The sequence below is a fragment of the Vanessa atalanta genome, chromosome 27, assembly GCF_905147765.1.
Source record: "Vanessa atalanta chromosome 27, ilVanAtal1.2, whole genome shotgun sequence".
NCBI classification, from domain to species: Eukaryota; Metazoa; Arthropoda; class Insecta; order Lepidoptera; family Nymphalidae; genus Vanessa; species Vanessa atalanta.
The window spans coordinates 2,056,999-2,084,984 of record NC_061897.1 but is presented as its reverse complement, the minus strand read 5'-3'; the positions used below and the strand labels follow the sequence as shown (position 1 = coordinate 2,084,984).

General features: G+C 34.4%; 2 protein-coding genes across 5 annotated transcripts in view; one reads left to right on the top strand and one right to left on the bottom strand.

The window, feature by feature from the left end:
• Nucleotides 1-27,986, bottom strand: part of LOC125074370 (WD repeat-containing protein 7) — a 129,692-nt gene that overhangs the window by 19,929 nt on the left and 81,777 nt on the right. The window lies entirely within an intron of this gene.
• Nucleotides 15,818-16,813, top strand: LOC125074372 (larval cuticle protein F1-like). The gene is made up of 2 exons (XM_047685683.1): nt 15,818-15,897; nt 16,002-16,813. Exons 1-2 carry the CDS (start codon nt 15,886-15,888, stop codon nt 16,734-16,736), a joined length of 747 nt encoding a protein of 248 aa, XP_047541639.1. The 5' UTR covers nt 15,818-15,885; the 3' UTR covers nt 16,737-16,813.

The window sequence follows — 27,986 nt, the reverse complement described above, 5'->3', positions numbered from 1 at the left end:
TAATAATTAATATATATGTGTACAATTACAAATGCGAAAGTAACTCGGTCTGTTCGACGAAATTTGGTACGTATCAAACTTTAACTCCATAGGTTATTTTTTTTATTATTGAGGAGGGAATGTTGGTTATAAAGGGTTGTCAACAAGTTCTTGAAGCATTTTTGTCACAAACTGAATTCCAAGAAGGCGAAGTCGCGGATTTAGCTAGTCTATATGTATACATATATATAATTCTTCCGTAGGTGTGTTTATCACTGAACTAACATATTAAACGACTGTACCGATATATTTGAATTATTGGCGCTAATGGCGGAAAGTAAAGTTGATTCTTATTTCAGCCGGACGTAGTCGGGACATGCCGCAAATTAATCTATTTATAAAACAATTGACAGAATATTTTCATTTTTAAGGTCTATGACCTACCTAATAAAAAAAAAAAAACCTTTAGACGTTTTCGCATAAAAACACAGAAATCACAATAAGTCACGGATTTAATTATCTAGGCATTTAATAACGACCTTTAAATATACATTACATAAGCTTCGATTTCTGTTGAAACCTTTTAAGAATAATGCCAAAAGTCTTATTAAACAGAGTACGAAATCATTTTAGCATCTATTGCAATGGTATTACGCTTCAATTTACATTACAACTCTTTTAACTGAGTACTTTTTAAATTGGCGTGATATTAATCAACCAAATTGCATTGACACTCCAAAAATAGAATAGTAAATAAAAAAAAGGTTCTATATAAATTGCCTATGTTATTGCTATTAACAGATTCATTTCTAGATTTTATTGCCTTACAATATGGTTTATTTTTGAACTTTTTAATATTCATAAATGAATACTTAAAATTGTAATAAACGGCTAATCAATTTTGAGTTAATTATTTAGACTTTATTACAATGCAATAAGATTTATTTTAGTGAGCTAAAATTTTCAATTTATATATTTATCGTAATAATTACGGCTAATTAGTTATGACCTTTTTTGTTTCCGTTGTTAGAGCTTATTGCAGAGCAATAAGGTTTATTTTGGCTGTTTTAAAAATTGCTCGAGATCCCGTCCCTGGTCAAGGTTTCATTATATCAACTTATATCATTATATTGTCCGGTGGCCGTGGTGTAAGGAATGTTTGTGAAAGGTGGTCGTCGGCACAAGCGGAAGCGGACGAGGAACTTATAAACAGGTTGAACGATAACTAAGAATTAATTATGATATTAATCATAATACCTGTTTCGATATTACATGATTGAGAAACGGAAATTTTCATTTTTGTTCAATGTTCAAACTTAACAACTTTTGAAAACGCCTATTCAAATAAGCAGTGGCGGATTAAGCAAGCGCGGCGCCCGTAGCAAATTCTTTCAAAGAGCGCTTGATCTGCCATGGGTTCTTGAGTATAAATTGGTAGAAAAAATACTCAATACATTTAAAAAATTAAGCTCAGGCTGGGATGAGTGGGTTTAAATATGTGGGACTGGTAGCAATTTCTACTCTTGCTACGTGGGCAATCCGACACTAACAACATGTACAGAATAAACCAGTGGATATCTAAATAAACTAGCTCACTAGCTGGCTGCCAATTTTCAAAGGCGTCTTTTTACAGTTATTAATGGCAATTTTATTCCATTAACAATATACATGAATAATCAAACAAGTAACTCATTAAATGTGCAATAAATGATTTTGACCTTCTCCTCAAAGGGAGAGGAGGCCTTTATCCCAGCAGTGGGACATTTACGGGCTGCTAATGCTAATGCTGAATGATTTTGAACTTTGAAGTTTCTCTAACGCCACACACATAAACGCTTAATTATTTAATCGTGTAATCCTCGCAGCGCTTAAAGTAGCTTTAAGGATTCACTTCAAAATAATTTAGAATTTAAGCCCAAAATACTTTAAGACCGTAGAATTTAAGCCTCCACCTACTAATTATAGGTGCCTCAGAAACTTTAATCTGTCGCTCTTGCACCTGAACGGTTTCCACTTTCAAATTGCCATCCTAGCGGATGATTAGTGACGGAATATAGAGTGCACCTGTGTTTGCAGACACACACACTTGTATAGTATAACATGCTTTGGATAGCTAGCTAGTATCTCTTGAAATTTGGATGAGCGGGTTGTACCCCCCGAGTACATAATTCATTTGAGCACAATCGGTAAGAAGCACAGTAAGTAATCTCTTCCCCAGTTATATTATTTAGTATATTTTTTTTACATTACATTAGCAGCCTGTAAATTTCCCACTGATGGGCTAAGGCCTCCTTTCCCTTTGAGGAGAAGGTTCGGAGAATATTCCACCACGCAGCTTCAATGGTGGAATACATTGTATTGTTGTATGGCAGAATTTCCTTGAATTTAGACACATGCAGGTTTCCTCACGATGTTTTCCCTCACCGTCGAGCACGAGATAAGTTATAAACACAAATAAACCTGGGTTTGAACCCGAAATCATCGGTTAAAATGCACGCGTTCTAACCACTGGACCATCTCGGCTCTCTCTAATTAAATACAATTGAATCATTATAAAATTATACATCCCACATGAAAATCGAGGAAAACTAACATTTAAAAATGGAACCGGAACCATCCGACTAATAAATCATTACCGTTGCATCAAAATCGCTGCCGCTCGTGACGCACAGCTCCTTCATATAAGTGAATGTCGATGTATGACGCGGACAGCGATATCCAAGTTGACCGTAAAAACAGCAGACAATTAAATTACTCGCTTGTGATTAATTAAATGAGTTATTAATCTGAGTCTCGAATCATTCCTTAGAGCTTGTGTAATATTAATAGTTTTTGGTAGTAGTATGTTATACTACTCCTTACTATATTTATTGAATAAATACTATATTATAATTAAACACAGTGAGCAGAGTAACATTATTAAATACGTACCCAATCCCTCTGTGCAAGTTAGCTTCCTAAAAAACCACGATATCTCTGTACTCTATGGCAAGTGTGTAGATAATTAGACAGTAAACAGCGACAGAGGAAATTTAACAGTCTACCTACTATTAGGACGTATAAGTAATTACACAGAGTAGCATGCGAAAGCGATTCCGTAACGCCCGTTAGAGAGACAGAGAGAGTACCACCGGTGTTTTCACTAAAAATAATGTGTTCTATACGTCCTGGCCACCGGCGAGTCCCATATACACATCACACGAGATCAAAATAAAGGATTTACGTGTGAATGATAAACGATGATTACACAATCATTCACATGCCATGAAAACAGTGGCAGTGTAAATACAAACACTTGAAGTAAATATTAAGATGAATAGTTTTAAACACATCACTTACGTTTTACCCACACATGCAATAGCTACGCTACCCGATTTAAAAGACACCAGCATACATACATAAATATTTATAAATAGAAAATAACTTTTATTTTAATTAGGGTAATAAATTAATACGAATTACTCGCCGGGGTTTCTTTATACAACGTAATGTCTGTGGCGGATTTATAATTTAATTATATAATATTATTATAAAAATGAGTCGAATAACGAACATGATATGTTGATTTTGTTTGTAACATTACTTGGCTTTCATTACACATAGTAATACTATATTAAGTTTGTTAAATTATAAGTTATCTATAGCCAACTATGTATAGTCTGTGGTAAATTTCGCGCCTTTTTCTTCTTAGCATTACTCTGCTCTGTGACACAATAAAGACTGTTTGTTATAATTAAAACTTTTATTACAAAAAGGCAAATCCACTAAGTACTTTAACAAAGTTAAATAAACGAAACAAGATTTTATATATAAAGTCCGCACAGGTGTTTTTTATAAGAAGAATATTTATATATATATATATAATATATATGTTTTTAAGTAAACAATATTAAAAAACCAAAACGTTAAATTAGTATTTATCGAATATACATAAAAATTATAATTTGCTTTCACAAGTAGTAATTAATATAGTAAGTCTACTGATCAAAAGGTAAATTTAATCTTCACGAGCGATAGCGATTAATTAGCTCGCTAGTCGCCTTTAACATGAACGCTGACAAGTGAATGGCAAGAGGCGTGACGCGGCATGATCAAAATCTAGTCCAGACATAGTAAACAATGAAATTACAATGCGCCGACTATACACATGGCTAGCTTGTGTAGAACATAACGGTAATTAAGTATGTAGGTAATGAATAAATTGCAAAACCTATGTAGATATATACATTTTTAACTTAGGCGTGTTATAACAAAAACATTTTTATGTTTGGGGTTAAAGCTAGACTTATAGTTCAACTGCAAAAATTTTGATATTATAGGCAAACTATTTTTTATGCTAAGTGGTGGCGGGTCTATACGATCCGGTTTGAACTGGTTATAACCAGATCAACAATTATTACGCCGCCAAACATTTGTACTTTAATCGCTGTGTACTTTCGTTTACGTTTTATGAAAACAATCGCTTTAGAATAATAAAAACCCTGTTTTAGTTACGATAATAAAACTAGAAACAAAAACAAAATTTAATTATAAATAAAGCTAAAATATAGAAATTGTATGTAAAAGCGAGGTTATGACCGTAGCTTTAAATAAATATAAGGTTCGGCAGCTGCTCGCTTGGAGGCACGAATGCAATACTGTTAGAACATACGCAGAACACGATAAAATCAAATCAAAAAATACTTTATTCAAGTAGCCTTTTACGAGCACTTTTGAAGTAAACGTCAATTTACGGAAGTATATTAGAACTACAGCTACCACCGGTTCGCAATGTAGATCGTAACCGGCAAGAAACTCAGTAGTTACTCGTTTCCAATATTTGAAACACGTTATAATAAACCCAGCACGAATATCAACAAGTATTAGTACGAGCTGCACGCGATTTCATCGATACATATAATAAAATTGGAGTGTCTGTTTGTAATATTAAAATAAACTATTTTTACTAAATGCATATGTATGTATACACGGTACATATACCAAAATAACATTTTTTACAATTTTTGTCTGTCTGTCTGTCTGTTTGTTCCGGCTAATCTCTGGAACGGCTGAACCGATTTCGACGGGACTTTCACTGGCAGATAGCGGATGTAATAAGGAGTAACTTAGACTACTTTTATTTTAGAATTATATATAGAATAAAAATAAAATCACGCTACAATATCTAAATAAATGAAATTCAAACAACGCAGACGAAGTCGCAGGCACAGCTAGTCATCTATATAATCCTGGGTTGAATAATATACCTTATCTATTAAAATCTAAAAATCTCAGACAATTCTATACGACATTGTCTGTATATACGATATTATAAAATACTTACATTAGCATTAGCAGCCCGTAAATGTCCCACTGCTGGGATAAAGGCCTCATCTCCCTTTGAGGAGAAGGTTTGGAGCATATTCCACCACGCTGCTCCAATGCGGGTTGGCGGAATACACATGTGGCAGAATTTCGTTGAAAATTAGACACATGCAGGTTTCCTCACGATGTTTTCCTTCACCGCCGAGCACGAGGTGAATTATAAACACAAATTAAGCACATGAAATTTCAGTGGTGCCTGCCTGGGTTTGAACCCGAAATCATCGGTTAAGATGCACGCGTTCTAACCACTGGGCCATCTCGGCTCAGTAAAAATACTTACTATATTCAAAAGAATATTCGTTTAGTACTAATTACTAATACTATCCGTTATTCGTAACCTTCGAATTCCTAAGTAGGCAACAGATTAAAGCTCCTGAACTACGTCTCGTAAACAATTCTACTTCCGTGAGCGAAACGAATCGTTTCTTGAATGCGTATCACGGTACGCAGGGCTGTATTTAGGGGAGGGTAACCGGGGTAAGTGCCATGGGGCCTTCGCATGAGAGGGCTATCTATCTATTATAAAAAAAATATACCAATTACTGTTTTAAAAGTTACCGATGCAAGTGAATAAATTATAACTTACTGATTGAAATTAAAATATTCTAATAAATTCATAATATATTTATTAGGGTCTCCACGCCACTGTTGCTCTAGTTGTTGTTGTTGTTGTTGTTGTTGTTGTTGTTGTTGTTGAAGTGGAGGCCACTTCTTTGTGGCGCCAGGGTCTCCAGACGGTACTGCCGATTTAAGCAATACACGAGCGAGATATGAACTACAATCTAACAGAATTGCACTGATGGATTTCTTATAGACCAGACAATAGATTGCGTGGATAGTTAATTTTTATCTGATCGGGACAAAGATAAAAGGTCATTGTTATAATATGTTTATTGTATATGTTTATAATTTTTTTTTTTCTATAATACTTGGTGTATACTTGATAAGGCTTTGCAAGCCCGCCTGGGTAGTGGCCCACTCATTAGATATTCTACCGCCAAACAGTAATATTTCGTATGGTTATGTTTCGATTTGAAAGGTGAGTGAGCCAGTGTAACTACAGGCACAAACGACATAGCTCGCTGCTTATTCTATTAACATAACAATTTACGATTCCGTCGAACTTGGATCGAATTATAATCGAGATCAAATCGGAAACGTTTATTATGACAATAAATGTTAGTACAATTATCCCCCTGTACAATTCCAGGCACAATGAATTCAACATCTTAGCCCTAGTTAACAGCGCATTGACGATGTTAAGTGTTATACCACTTTTAACTGCCTACGTCGATTTGAAAGTAATGAATTACCATCAAAAAACGATATCACGTTTGTCTACAGAAATTTAAAAAAAAAGTTACTCATTAAGCACTTGAAAGTATAATTTAATGTAATATTAATTTTATGATATATTTTCCCATTGTACGTACAGGAGAACTAACGAATAAGCAGTGTGTCAGAGGATAAAATCGTATAATCTGTTCGTCGACGTTTAATTAAACTGTCGGAACGTACGCGTGTGGTTATTACAATTTTAAAACGGACAATTGAAAGTGACCGCAGTCTTGATATTAGATATGGGGGCTGAAACCACGAGCACTACGGATTGTCAATAGAATTGTAATTATAATGTTCGCTATTCGTCACTAAGTTCCAAGATAGTTGTCAAGCGGGAAATTTGAATATACTTAGGAAAATAAAAAAATTAAAAGTATAATTATTTCTCATTCATAGTCTATTGAGATCAAATACGATCTTCTCAAATTCAAAGGGACATATTAAGCCTAGTCGACGGTTACATTTTATGGCTTTCGTTGGCGGACGATCATATGGGCCACCCGATGGTAAGAGGTCAACACCGCCCATAGACAAAAGCGCTGTAAGAAATATTAACCATTCCTTACATCACCTATGCGCCACCAACCTCGGGAACTAAGATGTTATGGCCCTTGTGCCTGTGATTACACCGGCTCACTCACCCTTCTAATCGGAACACAACGATACAGAGTACTGTTATTTGGCGGTAGAATATATGATAAGTGGGTGGTACCTACCCAGACGGGCTTGCACAAAGCCCTACGACCAAGTAAAAGACTTACAAATGTGCCCCCACATTGTAATTGTTTATCATCGGCCATAGCCACTGTATGACATTTTCCTGTCAACCTTGGGACCTAAGGTGTCATATCCCTCCTACCTGTAGTTACTTGGGCTCAATCACAAAATATTTTATTGGTAGTTTCGTGGAAACCCTTTTCAGTAGGTACCACCCACACATCACAAATTCTACGTCAAATAATCAATACTTAGTATCATATAGAGACGACCTTCGTGGTCGAGTAGCGTGTACACCGGTTTTCATGGGTACGCCACTCCGAGGTCCCGGGTTTGATTCCCGGCCGAGTCGACGTAGAAAAAGTTCATTAGATTTCTATATTGTCTTGGGTCTGGGTGTTTGTGGTACCGCCGTTACTTCTGATTTTCCATAACACAAGTGCTTTAGCTACTTACATTGGGATCAGTGTAATGTATGTGATGTTGTCCAATATTTATTTATAATGTTTCAGTTTAACAAGCGATGAAGTTAGTATAACTTAAGGCAAAAGGGATAACATGCTTTCCTAAGGTTGGTGCCGCAATGACGTTGCAACCGATACTTTATACTTCCCGCAGTACCAACGTACATGGACATTGTCCGTATGCGAGTTTATCTGGGTATTTAAGGAACAAAAATATAATAATAAAAGAGATTCCTTTGTTAATATATTTACCTTAGAACAAAACAAAAATTATATTTCTACATTGATAACCACTAGGTTATTAATTTTCTTGTCAGATGCGAATACTTTAACCGTTCATCTTAGGTAGGTGCAAATATAAAGAAGGAATGAGCCTACGCCTTGGATATGCACCTACCCCCTATACATCTATGTAAAATTGGGGTTAGAGATCACTCTTCGTGTGAATGTGGCCTAGATTAAGGTTCCTTATTCCATATACTGTTTCCTTGCCCCGAGCTCCTGCATTCCCTATACGATGTTCTTCCTCTTTAAGTTCCTCGCCCTATATATGTTGAATGTTTGTGTTTAGTTTGTAATTATTTATTTATACATTGATTACATGTTCCAAATTGTTTTGTGATTGTTCTTATATGTTATTTTAATTAAAAAAATATGTTTATATAATTATTTATTATTGTGTTGTTTTTGAAAGCCCTAAGGCTTTCAAAGAGTCTACTACTATTGCCTTCAATATTAAATTGAGCGTATACTCTCGACCGCACCGTTAAATCTCCATCGCGTCTTCTCCGTCTCACGTGACATTGGCGAAATAATCTGTGCCCTCTCGGCACAGATAATTAAAAAAAAAGACGAGAAATAGACTGGTGACACTGACTGTCTGACGTCACAAATCCTATGACTATATTAATTTCCCTGCCTTCCGTTTAAAATTTAGACGGCAATAGTCGAATGCAAATACAGTAATACATTATTCATTTAGACGGCTATTAAGGCGGGTAAGTGTATAGAATGTCGAATCACGGATAAAACGAACATTTTAAGACTGTGCAAATTAGTCATAATTTAACTTTAGAAATATAACTTTCTAGGGTTACGTATAAAAGTCAACAAGTACATAATCATTTAATACAATTATTCCGTCTATCCATTTGACCGTGTTATACACGTTTCCAAATACATAAACATACAATAAATACATAGCACTTATATTTCAATTATAAACCATTATTTTGAGCCTCAGAAATAACGAGAAGAGTTATATTTACTAAAGTAATACTAAACGTTCATTGGTCGGCTATTACGTCATCGGACACTATCGACCAATCACAGTTCAGATTGAAGTCAATAGTCAAATTGATTTCATCAGCGATTGCGGATAATTGTAAACACTGTATACCAAGTTCGTATCTTTAAAAGTACTGTTGAATTTATTTATTATTAAATAAATAAACAATCTGACGTATACCAGCTATTTCGAAACTGTTAAACTATCATTATATGTATAAATTTGAATATTCATAAAACATCTCAACTTCCTCCAAGCCGACGAAATAGCACGGAACCACTACGAAGGCCTTGTGGCTTGGCTGGATTAATTACGTTACTAAATTCTTCTAAAAACTAACAGAGTTAAAACGAGGTTAGAAGCCGTTAAATATGCGAAATAATACTTGCTATATATTTTTTTTTTAATGATATGAATTTGCCTACATAATAACATTATATTATTTTACCACAGTGGAACTGGGTTAATTGCGAATATTATTATTAAGACAGAAGTTCATACGCAACGACTAGTGGTAGACAATTAAAAAAAAAAAATTTATACGAGTTCTTTTGAATCGTCATACAGCGACACTAAACTAAATGTAGAGCTGCCATTTTGTTACCACTTTTGTGAGAATTATTATAAATAATAAAAAATAAGTAAATATTGGAGAACATCACATACATTACTCCGATCCCAATGTAAGTAGCTAAAGCACATGTGTAATGGAAAATCATAAGTAACGACGGTACCACATACACCCAGACCCGAGACAACATAGAAAACTAATGAACTTTTACTACGTCGACTCGGCCGGGAATCGAACCCTCGACCTCGGAGTGGCGTACCCATGAAAACCGGTGTACACAGTACTCGACAACAGAGGTCGTCATTATTAGTTAATCTTTGCCACTACACATAAACTTATAACCAATAAAATATCTGTACAAATGTATGAGGAACCGAATTAAAAAAAAAACATCTCTGCATCAAGTTTAATTCAGTCCTGGTTAAGTTGGTCCCGCCCACTCATAATTATTTAACTGCGAAATATCTATTCTTGATAACCAATGCAATTAAATACAAAATTGACGAAAATAAACGAGATCCAGTCAGCGTCGAATCATTTATGCAAGATATGGTTCTACATCCGACATCCTAACATCGTACGTATGACTTATACACAAAAATATTACTAAGAACGCATTTAATAAAGTATGTACTATTTGTCATAAAAAAATAATAAAGGTGTGTCCACATTCCACGAACATAAGGCAGCGTTATAAAAACGTATTCTGTTCCCACCTTTACAATAACAATTTGAAAAGTCAATAATAAAAATGCCACTACACACAGCTAATCCAACTATTGTTAGCTTCGTATAATAAAAGCACATAAAATAACTATTACAGTACAATATAATTGCGTTTTAAAGTTTTCAGGGTACGGTAACACTGTGAGCGTTACTTGAAAAAAAGCGTTTTGTCTTTTATTAATTCGAATAAAACGTGTATTAAGGGAAGGCAGCGAATGAAAGCTAGTGCAACCTTTTCAACATAATAGTGTACCAAACATTTTTATTACGTTCTTCAGACTATTGTATGATGCCTTTTATAAATGTACCTTTTGTATTATATATTACATAGATCTTTACGTGCTTAATTTGTGTTTATAATTCATCTCGTGCTCGGCGGTGAAGGAAACCATCGTGAGGTGTCATTATGTGTGTAATTTCAACGAAATTCTGCCACATGTGTATTCCAGCAACCCGCATAGCAGCAGCGTGATGGAATATGCTCTAAACCTTCACGAAATTTACAGACTGCTAATGTAATGTAAATTAATTATAATAAATTTTTTTTTTTTTTTAAGATTAAATGCTTCGTTGTCTTTGCTATACAATATATAACAAGTCGCTAAAGCTCTCGATTATTATCTTTGTTACAGAAAAATGCAAAATAAAATATCGTTATAGTCGGCAACGAAAGTAGCAAACTCTCACGCTCACGCACGGACCCAAAAACGCTTGCGCTTATCAACCCGCGGTTACACTACCGCACCCTATATTTCGTTACTCAGGTATAATAATACACTGCAAAGGTCACTTGGCCACGACTCGGAATTCAAACGGCTGACCATTTAACTTGGACCTGTCACTTTTGGAATTCATATCTATCCTGTGGCATATTAATCATTCTTGCGATTTTGTTTAACATGAAAAAAAAAACGTTTCCAAGGTTGGTGGCGCATTGGTTACACAACATTGGCGCATTGGTTAAAATTTAATACGGAGCCAATATCAGTGGTTACCACTTGTCATCACAGTTTTAAAAAAGGGGGGTCTCCCTTCGAAACTTCGCATTAATTTAAAAGATTTTTTAAGAATTTCGAAACCTCTGACAGTTTTTGTTTTGATTTCATTTCATTGTAAGTCACTCATCTACATTTGGCGCTAAAACCATGAAACCTCTTTTAAATCATTTTTAATATTAAACAGTATACATTAGTTCAGTTGGAATGTTTACGTTTTCTTTTTTTTTTCTTATACATCCGTAGTACCGCTCTCTAAAACGACCAGTAACCTATTTCCGCTCTCTAAAATTAATTCTCTGTTAAATCGTAACAATTCAGTAAATTGCAATAAAGAACCCTCTTTATTTTTCTGCATATCTACGGCTGGAGCTCTTCAAAGTGAGACGATAACTGATTTTTTATGTGCAGCCATCGTCCCATAATCACTGAGACAAAAATCGGCTTACGTTATTAATATAAAAGATAAAAACAATAATAAATGATTATTTTATAAATAATAATGTAGCATAATCTTGTCTTAAAAGATGGCTATCATTACTTTAAAAATTAAACCTTCGCTTCGAAACATCACAGGACAAGATAGACAGATTCAAAATCGATATTCAAATATCGAATAAATATTTTTTTTAATGATTAAATATCGATGTTGAAAAAACTCATTTTATACAACTACTGGAGTTGAACATGAAAACCCGATGACGTTATCTCCACCAGCAACAATGTAGATAAATACATCGTAGCTTCGAACGAACAATTCTTCCAATCAAAAGATTTCAACGCGTGTGAACTCGTTTATGTTTGAAACATCAATACTGGTACGAAATTTTAGTGATGACATATTAATAAAATAAAAATTAAAAAAAAATCAATTTTTGAATTTTGAATTTACATTTATATACATTTTTAAACTAGCGATATTATATCCATACTGCCATAGATCATAGTAGGAATTGTCTAGTGTCACATCGGCATCACAAAACAATCCTTCATATTGCGATAATTCAATATATGAGTGACCCAGTGTAATTACATCCCAGAGCTGCAAATATTTTCAAATCCTAACCAAAATAAAAAATCCATGTTCGCTATGACATACCTCAGCTTTGCTCGTATCATAAATTTCCTAATAAAAAAAATAAGCTAACTGGAACGAACAAGATAAATCCAGCTGTAACCAGTTTAAACCGAACACGCAGCATTCTGATTCAGTTATTTATTTCAATCAACTCGAAAACAATGTAAAACAAAAAGCTCAATGAAAATTACAAAAGATGTTATGTACTGTGTTTTCACACAAGATTACGACATTACTCTTTTCAGAGATCTTTGTAATTTTAAATAAACAATTAACCGTGATAATTCATCTTCACGGTGGTTCGATACTATGCTTAAAATCGAGAGGTCAAGACTGTGGGTGCTTGTTAAATATTATATGCAAGGTCGCCATTTTGAAACGTTTCAAAGTTAGCCTTAGAATAACTATTATACCTGGAACAGAGTATTACAATACGTAGTATACTAGCCTGAATGAGCTTATTTCTAAGGTCTGAATTAAACATTTCTTAAATTTACTTTTCTAACAAGTCTTAACACGATCATATAAAACCGTGGTATTACATGGTCACCTATTAGGCTGCCATCTAGACTCTATAAAGCTGTCACTGTTCATTTTTAGCGTTCCGTACCCAAAGGGAAAACGGGACACTATTACTAAGACTCCGCTGTCCGTCTGTCACCAGGCTGTATCTCATGAACCGTGATAATTAGACAGTTGAAATTTTTACAGATGATGTAATTCTGTTGCCGCTATAACAAAAAAAAAAAAACAGATAAAATAAATATTTAAGGCCTTCCATACAACAGACATGATTTTTTTTGCCTTCTTTTTTAATTCTAAATATTTTAATGGCATATATACCTATATAATATGCTACGTCAAAAAAGAATTACAGAATCGAACATACTACGACAAAGCTCATATCCCATCAAAGCAAATGTCACAATAAAACTCGTGACACACAAACAAACACACACACAATCAACATACGTAGCGGGTCACGTTTATTTGGTCATCGAATTGACCTAAAGTATAACACTCCCTTTTTTTTAAACGAAACCCTGTCTTAACTCCATTGAAGTAAGATTTCCAATCCTTTGTATCATGTCCCAGCATGAAATAGATCAACTAGAGTTAAACGAATTTCAAACTTATCACCAATGAGATAGCGTTTAGTATCGCAGTTCGATTGCTCTAATGTGTCAGTCATTGTTCATCGTTTACGCAATATTAGGCCAAAGTACTATCAAATTAGAGTCGATTATCCTATGTGTTGAAATTATTGCGTTAGCTATAAAGTTACTTACACAGAGTAAAGAGTACGTTGGGAATAGCATCAAGTATAACTTTAAGTTTAGAAATGTAATTTGAAAATGAAATTTTCGATTAATATATTTTACAAGCACATACGTATAAAATACATACACATACATACGTACATAGTTTAAAATGTTTTATATGTATATATGTGAATACCTCCTTGGTCTAGTAGTTAGATATTAGGCGGCAAATACCAAGATTTACATACTTGGGGGTAGGGCTTTTTGCAACTCCGTCTGGGTAGGTACTATCCACTCATCAGATATTCTACCACCAAAGAGCATTATTCAGTATTGTTATGTTCCGGTTTGAATAAAAAAAATATATTCATTCCAAAGTCCGAAATAAAGCTCACTGCATGGTTTTTGTAAAAAAAAAAAAAAAAGTCAAGTCGATATCACTTCCATCAAACAACCAATTCTTCGGCATAAACTTATTACGCAGATATTTGATACTTGTAAATAGGTATCCTATAGGCTGGTCCAGTTCTCTGTTTAGTAATTGTTGAAACTAGGTTTCCGGGGAGTTAAAATGTTGATAATATATTTAGTATCAACGCCCCGGCGAAAACTCTATCAACGTTTACAATTAGAATGCAAAATTCATGACCTAGATAACGAAAACTTACAAAAACCACCATATTTAGTCTAAAGTTAGTCTCAATTATAATTTGAAAACGAACCAATTAAAAAAATTAAATTCTGAATGCCTTTAAGCACTGGCCATTTGAATGACAAAGAGGAATGAGAATGGTCTTTGACTCACAAGTTCATTTAAGTAATCGTTTCTTTTCATTCTTTCAATACTCGTTTTTAATGAAATTTTATAAATTACAGAACCTTGCAAATATAAGTATACCTATATATAATTTTACTATATGTTTCTTATTTTTAGTTCTACTATGCTTTAGTATCCCAGATTTGCAATCTACTATGGGTAATTCTAGAATATTCTGGAATCTTCCAAAATACATAATAATTAACCGGGATTTGGATACAAAGCTAAGCTATAATGGGTGAATAAACCGACTAAATCGTAGATGTATTAAACGCGATTAAATAGGAACCTAACTAAAAGTTCCATAAAAAGTTCCATAATAATTTATTTTTAAACATGTAAACTATATCTCATTCACAATACCTTTTCGGAATTATTACTTAGAGACCAAAACTAATATACAATTATTCAATTTTAGATTGCACTGTAAATATTTTATTTTAAATAATAATTATTTAATAAGTAACAAAATGTATTCAAATTTAATGTTCACTATTTATTCTATCAAGAAATTTGTAAAAAAAAAGTCACTTGTTAATTATATGTTTAACAACAGGTGTTAGACAAAGGAAATATACTCTTAGTAAAATACAACATATATTATATATATTTAAAAGTGTTCATAAATATAACTTAATAACAAAAAACAAACCTTGGTACTATTTATATCTCCAACTTATTAAATAAATATTATTTGAAAATTTTGTTTTCTATTACAACGTTTTGAAATACTTCGCAAATCAAACGCAAATTATAATTTATATTATCGTTATTAACCTTTGAAACACCATCGATTTGGGTCAAAGGATGTGATTATTGGACGTTTGGTCACTTCCCATCAAACCAGATCGAGACGGTATCGTGTGTACATAATATTATGTAAATATATTCTTAAGAACAAACAATTATACTTTCATGAACCTAACACATCCATATTGATGTTCTGTTACGCATTTGAACGACATAACGGTAATTTGTTTCGGGTTTACAAATACCCATCGGGAAGGATTATGTAATATTCGAATTAGAGGTATACAATTAAACTGATGCGTGATTGAAGAGTTACTCGCATCGGCTGCAACGGCCCGAGGCCCAATTCAAAATTCGAACACGTATCTGTCAAAATTACCGCGCTTCCTGCACCCTTCCCGCCCTTGAGAGCGACCACTTACTTTTTTCAAGCGCGTTCCGTTTCACACCACGCGGCCGGCGAGTATAAAAACGGGCGGCAACGAAATGAGAGCAATCAGTAGCCTTCGAGCAGTCTACAACAGAAGTGCACGATGAGAGTTCTGGTTAGTTGAACCGGTCATTAGAAGCATTGTGTAACGTGACCAGTGCCGTGCTTTACTAGTGCTGTGCCGAATCGGATTGTCGATAATGTGGATTTATTTTACAGATTGTTGCCGCCGCCGTCCTCGCCTGCGCCGCAGCCGCTCCCTCCGGAGCCCTGCTGGCCCATGGCTCACCCTACGCTCACGGTCTCCTCGGCCATGGTGCCCCTCTGGCTGTAGCCCATGGCGCTGCCTATGGTTTGGCTCACGCCGCTCCTCTTGCAGTCGCCCACGCTCCCGCCGTACCCACCATCCCCCCAGGTGACATCCATGGTGCCGCCATCGATGCTCACGTAGACGCCACCGACCACGCCCGTGCCGCTGTTGACGCCGCTCGTGAATACCACGACCAGGCTTCCGAGCTCCAGGGTCAAGCCATCAACGCTGCCGAAGACCACGCATGGCAAGCGGTCGATGCCGCTCAAACCGCCCAGGCTCAGGTTGACGGTGCCGCCGCCGGTGTCGCTCCCAACGTAGCCCGCCAGCTCGCTGGCCACGGTCACGTCGCCGCTTACGCCGCCGCTCCCGCCCTCGTCGGTCACGCCGGTTACGGTCACGCCGCCTACGCCGGTCACGGTCTCGCCGCTCCCCTGCTCGCCGGTCACGGCGTCGCCGCTCCCCTTCTGGCCGGACACGGTATCGCCGCCGTCGGAGGCAGCCATTCCGTCGCCACCTCATCTCTCTCCCAGACCCATCCCGCGCCGGTCGTGCACGCTCCCGTCGCGTACGCCGCGCACGGTGCCTACGGAGCCGGACTCGCGCACGGTGCCTACGGACACGGACTTGCGCACGGATGGTAAACTGTGATAGATATCTAGCCAAAAAATCTTAATACTCATGTTTGGAATGTAATTTAAATGTAAAAAAAAAAGAAAAATTGTACAGAGCATACAGAAGGCGAGGATGTGTGAATAAACGAATTAACTTATAAATACCTTTGTTCTCATTTGACCGACAACGAACTAAATTAAAAAAGATAAAATAAATAATCTCGAATTACGTCACGAAAATAATGATACGAACGTGAAATTCACACGACATTCTGTTTCTCAGATCGTTAAAATGTCACAATGTTTGATACGTGTAGGTACTTAATTCGTAATGTCAACTTGGCATTTCGAATCGTACAAATTAAACACCATAGCATAAAATTAATAAAATACGCTTACAATAAAAGCGGAAGTATAAAAGACCTTGGCTTGTATAATTATTAAATAAAAAAAAAAAATAGATCGTGGTATTTTATCGGCCGACGACAAAAACATACCTACGAAATTATTTTTACTCGGGCACTAAGGAAGTAGATTTTGTCATTATAGATTGTTTTTTTTTATTATTGGTAATATCGAATGTCACGAGTCATGAAGTTTTAATATAGGTAATAAATAACTATATCAAGGTCGGGTGGAGTTTTTCTCGGAAGCGAACTTTTAAAAGCTCAAGATTTTTTTTCATAAATAACACTTATATAAAGATAAATATAAAGCTACAAATTGATATTCACCATTAAGCAAGTTTAATTTGTTAATAAAGATACTTTTATTAATTTGCAATGTATGTGTGTATGTTTGTTCGGGTTGAATCTTTCAAGCCAATTTAAAAGATACCTTCAACCGATTGAGCTGATTTCATCTTCACAGATTAAAAAGATAATTCAACTCTCAATGTCATGTCTAGAATGGACTAAATTAGACCTTATTATGAATTACTGGTTCTATTATTATAAAAAAATATATGTAAAGTTAAAAGCCTTTCAAGGCTGTAACCAATTATGCTTAAATTATAAATCATTCAGTTAATTAATTAACATAATAGTAGCTTATTAATAATCCACTGCTGGTATAAGACCTTCTCTCCGTTTGAGAAGAAGATTTTGGAGCTTATTCGTCCACGCTGCTTCAATGCGGGTCGGTGGATACAATAGCTGATTCACAGCTGACACATGCAGGTTTCCTAACTATATTTATATCACCGCCGAGCACGTGACGCCCGCGTTTGAACCCGCAATCATTGTTAAAGCCTCGCGTGTAACCACTGAGCCATCGGCTCTTCATAGCCATGTTTTTATTGTATAGTTTTTACTTGGCGTTATATTTCCAAAACCTACTTTTAAATTTTCGACCATTTAAACACAATTACATCGAATAGGAGGAAGGTTGGGAGCGGCTCTCTAGCTACTTACAGCATTAACAGCCTGTAAATTTCCCACTGGGCAGTCTCGGCTCTCTCTAACAACTTCCTAAATAATAATAGAAACATAATAAATCAAACAATTAAAAATAAAAACGTACGCTTCGAATTCCGCATTAAATATTAATAAAATACAAAAAACATTGATATATCGTTTTAAACATTCTGACGTAATAATAATTTACACAGGTATAATTATAATGTACGTTGTGTAATCACAACGTTAGTATAGTTTCGCCTACGTGATATAGTTTTTTAAGTATATTGTTATTATATTTCATAAGTGAGCTTGTTTGTTTGTTAGGCTTTTTACTGCTCAACCGACCATCATGGTATTTAGCTTGACACGTTGTCAAGTTGCAATAGAAAATGTTTGAGTGGACCTCACGACCGACCCCAACCGAAACTGCTTACAGACACAAGTAATTTCAGTTCTTATATATAAAAAATATAATAATAAGGGCTTTGTGCTAGCCCGTCTGGGTAGGTATCACCACCCACTCATTCGATATTCAACCGTACAAACAGCAGTACTAAGTATTGTTGTGTTTCGGTTTGAAGGGTAAGTAGGGTAAGCTAAGAGACATTAAGCCCAGTATCAAACAGACCGTTGCTTAGAATCGTTATAAAGAATTAGATTGAGTACCAAAACAACAGAACAGCGGCCATAAAAATATAATCAAATTCAACACCGTATTCTATCACCAATCTAAATACGCACTTCGGAGTCGCGCTTACGCATAATTCCAATACACACTGGCTTCCTACTTCCGGCAACATACACAAATATGCTATGAGGCAATAAAAATAAAATCAATTACTTTTTACATACACGAGGGACCCTGATCGGATTTCGACAACGGCATTAAATCTCAAGGACCTGTACCTACTGCGCAGGCGTATTTATAGTACCACAGTCTACTGGTTCTTGCCACCACCTGCTCATCATTTACCGCCAGTATACAGTATTGATGTGGTCCCGTTTGAAGAGCGAGTGAGCCAGTGTATCTACGTTGCACTAAAAATGAATATCTACAAACATGAAAACTAAGTTTGGGTTTGATACTGATAATATTAGGTAAAGATCACGTGCGTACGTATTAGGAACTAGTTGGCGACCGGAGCTTCGTTCGCGTTTTAGGCAATGGTGACTACCCAACCCTATAACTGGGTGTTGGGTATAAAAAAGAAGCCTATGTCCTGCTTTGGGGTTAGAAGCATGCTTCATGCCAAATTTAAATGCCTTCGATTCAGTTGTTTTACTTTGAAAGCGTAACAGACATAGTTGGTGGTAGGGCTTTGTGCAAGCCCGTCTGGGTAGGTACCACAAGCACCAAACAGTGAGTCAGTGTAACTATAGGCACAAGGGATATAACATCTCAGTTGGTGGCGCATTGGTGACGTAAGGAATGGTCAATATTTCTTACAGCTCTTACATTGTCTATTGGCGATGGTGCTCACATACCATCAGGTGACGCACTTCATCGTCCTACCTTTACCATAAAAAAAAACAGACAGTCACTTTCTCTTTTATAATATTAGTAATAGACAAAAAACCGCGTTTACGTATCAGATAATTCCGTTTTAACATTTGAACCACACACCGTGCAGTGTACTCGGTACTCTATGTTTACGGTAATTACGTTTCCAACGGACGATCAATCATATAGCGTGCTATTATTGCGACTTCGATGTCCGTCCGAAGTAGGGTTCACATTATTCCAACAAAACCGGAACACATCTATGCGAAACAATACGATTTTACTGCTAAATCATAAATTCGTTCAAAGTCTACAACTTAAACTCCTAATTCGATGCTTGTATATTAAATCTATACATATAATAAAATTGGAGTGTCTGTTTGTAATATTAAAATAACCCATTCTTACTAAATGCATATGTATGTATACACGGTACATATACCAAAATAACATTTTTTACAATTTTTGTCTGTCTGTCTGTCTGTTTGTTCCGGCTAATCTCTGCAAAGGCTGAACCGATTTCGACGGGACTTTCACTGGCAGATAGCTGATGTAAAAAGGGGTAACTTAGGCTACTTTTATTTTAGAATTATATACATAATAAAAAATAAAATCACGCTACAATATATTAAATTCAAACAACGCGGACGAAGTCGCGGGCACAGTTAGTATAGAAAAAGATACATTTTAGAGAAAGTAGAGCAATTTACCTAATTTTATGAAATATAGTACTTTTTATTAATAAATGAAAAGATATAACAAGCAATAAATAAAACCAATAAATAACTAGAAAAAAATTACGAATACTAAACAAATAAAAAGGGTTATTCTTTATCTCAGTTTACATAGTATATTTAAGCTTAGGTCTCTAGTGAGCATAATACATACTCGTGTCAAAGTGACCCAAAGGAATGATTTCAACGCAGGAATGGTTTCAGTGTCGTCGATTTTTTTACAATAATTACGTTCACTCATACATACACTATGTATTATCGTTCGGTCGAATGGGCAGACCTGGAAAAGTCTCTAGAGAATGAATGTACCCAACTTAAAGTCGATAAGGTTAATATACTCGTATATACTCGTATATATATACATATTCGATAATAAAAAGGCGATTTTTTAAAAACAAATGCGAACAGTCTTGGGACACCCAGTTGGAATGAAGTGGCTTCGCTATACATGTATTAAATAAAAGACACAATTAAATAAATTAAAAACGTTTAAGAACAATTAAACGATAATGACAATTTCTTTCTTTACTAATTTGACCCAAAAAAGGTAAGTTTAAATTATATTATATATAAGCATATACGATTGTATTTGTTTATATATAATTGTATATTTAAGAAGACCGAGAGAAAGAGAATGGAGGGTCAGGTCCAGGTGAAGGGATCACGCTATTCCATACGTGACAATTTCTACTGATTCACTCTTCTTCGTTCCAAAATGTGACAATACTTACACTTTACTTAAACTAATATATATGATTATTACATTGAAGAAATGTTTATAAGAAAAATTCAACTATACATATATATCGGAGCGTGGTTATTGTAGTTGTTAATTTGGATAATTAATGAATCGAGTAGTTGGCAATAATGTTTGATGGCTGATTTACTTATAAGAGCGGGTCACCCCGAATGGAGTTGTAAGTGTCATGGCAACGCGAGTCGTTATGTTTTGACAAGCTTCTCGAATGCGATGGTTGCTTGCAAACCCATTTGCTCTTAATCGAGATGATTTTTTGTAATCCTTTGATATTATTGTGGTGTACGATTATTGAATCAATTAATACAGTAATCAGACGATATTAAATAAGTTTTATTTTGTGAATATCTCCATTGCATGCCCACATAGTCTGACAAATGTCGGATCAATCCCCGAACCCAACTGTTCGGCATCCTGCTTCTCCAACATATATATATATATAAGCGAAATACCCCTCCTCACTGATTAATCACGAAATCTCAGAAAGTACAATACCAACGAACTTGAAATTTGCCAGGTAGGTTCCGCTAAGCACGAACTTTACGAAACTCCAAACCCTCCAAACTTCCAACCGTTGGAAAATTCAAAAGCAAAAGTTGGTAGTTTGTATTTTATAGATTTCGCGCAGGCAGAGTCGCAGGTTCAGCTAGTATAATATAAATGCAATTTATATTGAGCATATATTGCGGTTATATTATATGACTCTAAAGAGTGTACCGTAAGCGAAGATTGTCGAGCTATTGATGTTTGTATTATATTTATAGTTCTATACTAATATTATGTAGAGTTAACATATCTTTGTTTGCATTTAGGGGTAATTTTTCAGAACTAATGCTCCAATACTTACGTTTTCGAAGAAGGTTCATTATAAATTATAATTTATATTATATAAATCCCTTTCTTAATAAATTGCACCCGTGCAAAGCCGAAGCGTTTCGCTAGTCAATGACAATTAGCATCAATCAATGGTAAACAAAATCAAAACGCAACTAGAAAACCTAAAATCATTATGCAAATAAATTGCAAAACGCGGATTATAAATATTGCTATAATTTTTAATCAGGCGGTGTCATATAAAATTACAATCGACGTGCAATTATATTACATATGTATATACATATGTGCTTCAGCACATTCGCTGAGTTGAGGTTATTGCTTGTTTATTATCGGCAGAATCTACATTGCTAACTAGTGATAGCTTTATACATATTTAGTTAAATATATATTTTAAAAAGTGTTTGTAGCCCAGAGCCGACTTGAATGAAGAATATTTTGTTATCGATTTTAATATAATCAATTGATTTAAATGACATTTGGTTTGGAGACAGTTTAAGTACCGGGGAAGGAAACACTACTTTTTTTAATTCACCCCTCGAGGAAGTAAAATGGCGTTGACGGTTTGGGTGCTATAGGTAAAATTATACAAATATCGCGCGGACTCAGTCGCAGGTTCAGTGAGTTCAAATAAAAAGCTGTTTACATCTAGGATATGTATCGAACAGGTGATATTTTAAGTATAATACCAAAGCGCAATGGTATGCAACCATGGGATTTAAGATGTTAAAAATCAAAATACATTAAATTTATTTCACGGAAGAGGGATCAAACTGACAGTAGGAACACCTGACGGAACAGCTACGCTGACCGCGGCCGTCCATTAAAATCTACAAGACAAGAGTGCTTGCAGGTGCATTGTCGACTATTTAGGAATGTAGATTTATTCAAGTAGGCTCTTACAAGCACTTTTCTGTTACCATTTCACAAGGTTAAACTAAATAAAGGTTCGGATTGTAAATTCAACCGAAAACCAGCATCGAACTCAGTAATTACTTAGTTCTGACTGTTATAGGCCACCCATTAAATAATTCCGGTATGCTAATAACTGTTCCAACTAATAATGATTATAGTATCTCACTTGAGTACACGGAACAATTAAAAAATCACCATTTTTACTTGGTGGTAGGGCTTTGTGCAAGCCCGTCTGGGTAGGTACCACTCATTCATCAGATATTATATCGGCAAACAGCAGTACTCAGTATTGTTGCGTTCCAGTTGAATGGTGAGTGAGCCAGTGTAACTACAGGCACAAGGGACGTAACATCATAGTTCCCAAGGTTGGTGGCGCATTGGTGATGTAAGGAATGGTTAACCGCCTACCGACATCATAAATAAAAAAAAACCTTAAAACACTCATCTATACTAATATAAGTATATATGCTAAAGCAACTGACTGTCCGTTACTCTTTCACAGCGAAATCACTGAATCGAATTTGATGAAATTTGATAGGAAACAATATTGAACTCCAAGGAAATGATAAAGGCTATTAAGTCTAACACATGACAGCCATTCCCCATAAAAAGAGACCGAAAGTACGGACGACAAGAACAACTAGTATTTTAAAGAATAACGAGAGTATTCTCTTATACAACATAAGAAAACAATTCGATTCTATTAACGACTTCACAATAAAAATATATACCATTACCTCGGAAAGTTAAACTTTCCATAAAAATATTATTTAATGCCTCACCAACATCCCCACGAGTATGACGGTTAAATTAATGTTTTAATTAAATATAAGAAAAAACTTGTATCGAATAATAAGTCTTATTTATTTATCAATGATATTTTAACGTGATATTTATTTACTGGACAATTTAAATATCGGCGCCATGCTGAATCTCATTATTGAAACGAATACCGTGGAAGGGTATTTTAATGATTTGCGAAGTCAGGTAGTAAGTGTGTAATAAGTTTAACTTAATTTCTTGTGCTTTTAAAATGATTCTCGATGTTCCTTTTAATACTATACACATTATTAAATAAATAAATATTACAAATTTATAAAGGTTAGTTAGAGTTTGTTTCGTTAAACAGTTCTGAATCGCGCTATCGTTTCGTTGGACTGGCCTTAACTAGCTATAAATGTTTTCAAAATTCGGTTCGAAATCCTTTATATTGAATACTACAGTGGTAAAAATAATATTTATACAGAACATTTGAGAAGCCGTCTCTCTCTTTTTACCACAATTGATATGACATTCGAAAGAAGAAGACAGCATTCTTTAAGCAATTTCATTTAAATGTAAAAACATAAATGTTCGCAAGAGGACATTTTCAACGATTTTCATTAAAACAGATGGTTGTTACGTCACGACGCATCCGACGCGGTGAACGAACGCGAGGAGGTCAAGTTCGTACAAAAGTGAATCTGATACACTTCCGAGATGTATACATATATAATCACTTATATATGATACTTTAATACATATTTTAACTAGGTTCCTCACGTACGTGATTGGGGGTTTACCCATTTCTTTCTTTCCTGTAGTTTTCATAAAATATGTATAAAATTTTCATGATGATCGGACGAGTAGCTTAGACTTAAAAAGCGTAACAAACAAACAAACAAAAATATAAACAAATAAGATTTTATAATATAAGAATTATTGGCAATGATTTTAAATGTAACAAAAGTAGCTCAGAATAAGGAAGTTTGGAGGTTAACATTCTCGTGCCTCGAAACTCGCAATGTCGTTGGTCTTGCGCCTGAACTACGGCCGTGTAGACCAGCGTCATTTGAATAGCGTAATAAACCACTCTCGAATTATTCGTTTGAACAAACGTTATAATTTAAATTTAAAACTTACGTTTATTGCTCACATCAAATCAAATACTAACGTTACACAGGCACATCTACGATCAATTTTAATGTAGATAAATAAATAAATCTATGTCTATAAATATAACCGTTGTCGAATTATTTCGACAGTTGTATAATTTCAAATACCGATAATATAATTTTTATTACTGTATACAAGCTAAATATGACATTTAAAAAAAACCCGCAGAGTTTTCTTTCGCGGATTCATCTCAGGTCCGATATGATCATTTCCGAACCGGGGGTAGATTTTTGTCGTGTAACGCTTCTAAATTAATAAAAAAAATTTACTTCGTCTTTAATAAAAACACAACCTAATCTTAATAATTACAATAATACACCCGACAATCAACATGCATTAACTCATATTTTAAGATTATCTGTTAAGAACAGAAATCGAACCCACAATCACAACCGCAGACCAACCACAGTCGCTGCCGAACATTCGACATTAGTATTAATACATATACAGAAGAATATGTCAATCATATTATAAAAATAATTAAACATTTTACCTCCATCAGTGTCGAGAGTCAAATTGAACTGGGATCTGCAATCATTTAACCGCCGTGTGAATAAAGAGACGACACACTAAACACGTCTTAAGTCTATGCCCATCTCCAGATACTAAACCTTCAACGAGAACAGACACATACATTTAAACATCGCTACAAATCCTTTAGCGCGTACTACACTCTCGCGAATTTTATTTTTTAACAACGAGACCTTAACAATTTCTGCCAACAATGTAAACACAAAGGCTGTACGTACAGCGACTTCGAGCTAAATAAAAAAAAAAAAAAATTAAAATAGAACATTTTTCGAATTTGAAATTTCGTTCCAAATTATTCTTAGTAATTATCTGTATGTATTTAATTTTATATATCACATTGTTGGAAACGCAATAGCTGTATAACGAATTAAACTAATTTGAAAATAGAACATTCTTAATTTTGAAATTTCATTCCATAATATTCGTAGTTATAATGTGTATATTATATAAAAAAAATAACGAGCTTAGGTTTTAAGAAAATAAGTATGACCCGAAAAATAACAATAATTAAAGTAGGCTAACTCCCAAAGAAATCTAACATTAAAAGTATTTATTAAGGGTTATTTCGCATTAGACAAAATTATTATTATTATTATCGCACTGTAATTTCCTCATACAAAAAAAAGAAAAGAAATTATGAAGCGAGAATGTGACAAATATGCTTGGAATCTGGTTGACATTCTCGAAATCTATAACACACAAAAAAAAAACCTTATACTTTGACATTTAAAAGTAAAACTCCATGTTTAAATGCTCACGTTAAATCGATAGCCGCTGTCCGTCTGTTTATTACGAAATAATACATTACCATCAGTATAATTATGAGTTAATAAATTACATTTAATAATAACGCTACCCTTCCTGATTTCGCACGAAAATAATAAGGGTTTGAAATAATAATTTTGTTTTGAAAGAAAATTCTTGTCGTCCAAAGTTTCATCACGATCGTATTTAAAACTCGTAGAAGACAGACATACAAACAAACAATTATTGTTATTTATTATGTATTAAGTCTAAATAAAGCTTATCATATCCTAAATAAATTCCTACATATTATACAATAAAATCCGCTGGCCGCGTTTGTACTCTACGCGATAGACAATAAATAATCTATACTAATATTATAAATGTGAAAGTAACTCTGTCTGTCTGTCGCTCTTTCTGTAAAACCAATGAACCGAATTTGACGAAATTTTCTACGAAGCAAACTTGAACTCCAAGGAAGGACATGGCTACTTTTTTTGCCTAACACATGACAACCAACCCCCTTAAACGCGAGCAAAGCCGCAGGTAACTAGTAATAGATAATCTCAAAAATCAGATCAGATTTTAATACGATTTTCACGAATGGACGAAATGATTCGATGACGAGGAAAGTTAAGACGTATAATTCATTATGATTTTGTTTAAATTAGCTGAAATATGACAATAATTACTGTAGTTGTCGAAACAAATAATATACCGACCGATATAGATATGATACAAAGGTTTTTACCAAATACAGTAATTTTACAACGTTATTTAAACTAGAACCTATCGTATATATCGTCGATTCCTTATATAGTTTCTAACGAGTAAACCGTCAAGAATCTCATTCTGATTAGATAACGTAAAGTACGATTATATTTTTTTTTTCATTCAGTATGTATCGTAACGTCAAACAATTTTATTACCGGGTCCGTAATAATCTTTATTAAAATGTTTATTAACTCTTGATTTTGTTAATAAATACAGTTGCGGACATCCAATATTAAACAATTATATATTAGTCAAATTGCATTTAAAAAAAAAAAACAATGAAATAAACTACGTATCCTCCAGAAGATATCACGCTGTTTCACTGCGGGTTTATGTATAGTATATGAAAAATATAGGTATTTTGCACACAAAGTTATGATTTCCTGGATAACAACCTGCTATCGTTGGGGAAGATCCATAACAAATCTAATGAACCAGCTCGGATAATATGCCTAAATACATTCATATTGTTATTTAATATCAAAACATCAATAATAATTATTATATAATTCACCAATTTACTAATTATAAAATATAATATAATTATATAATTTTCTACAATGTCTTTCGGTAAAATATTTTAATCCGGAGAAATAAAAAAAAAAAACAACTAAAAACTCTTTTATACAACTAATTGTGTCATTAAAACATTTCTTAAATTTTCTTGTGCATAACGAATGTTACTGAAGCTGTTAAGAAATAAAAAATAAACAATTGTATAATTTTCGAAACGAGAATATTTTTAGTATAGTAACGTGACTTGGATTTAAAATTCTTTTTTTATAAATTCATTCGAATCTTCATTCATTAAATTAACAAAAGCAATTTTTTTTTTTAATTATTTACAACGATGCAAAGAAACTTTTACTGTACATAAATATTATTAATTTTGTAATGAGCTATTACAAATTTAAAGAAATAATTATGAATTTATAAATAAAAATGTAATCATACACAAATCAGTGTACAAAACCATGTATATGCCTTGGCGCCACATGAAAACCTCAATCAAATATGGCTGCCATCAGCTGACAAAAAGCGCGCGCTTCCTGCATCCATCCCGCCCTCGGGCGGTGACGTTTTACTTTTTTTTTACTGTGAAATCCAGTATTCAGCCTGTTCTATATTCTATAGTATAGAAAACGGAATATAAAA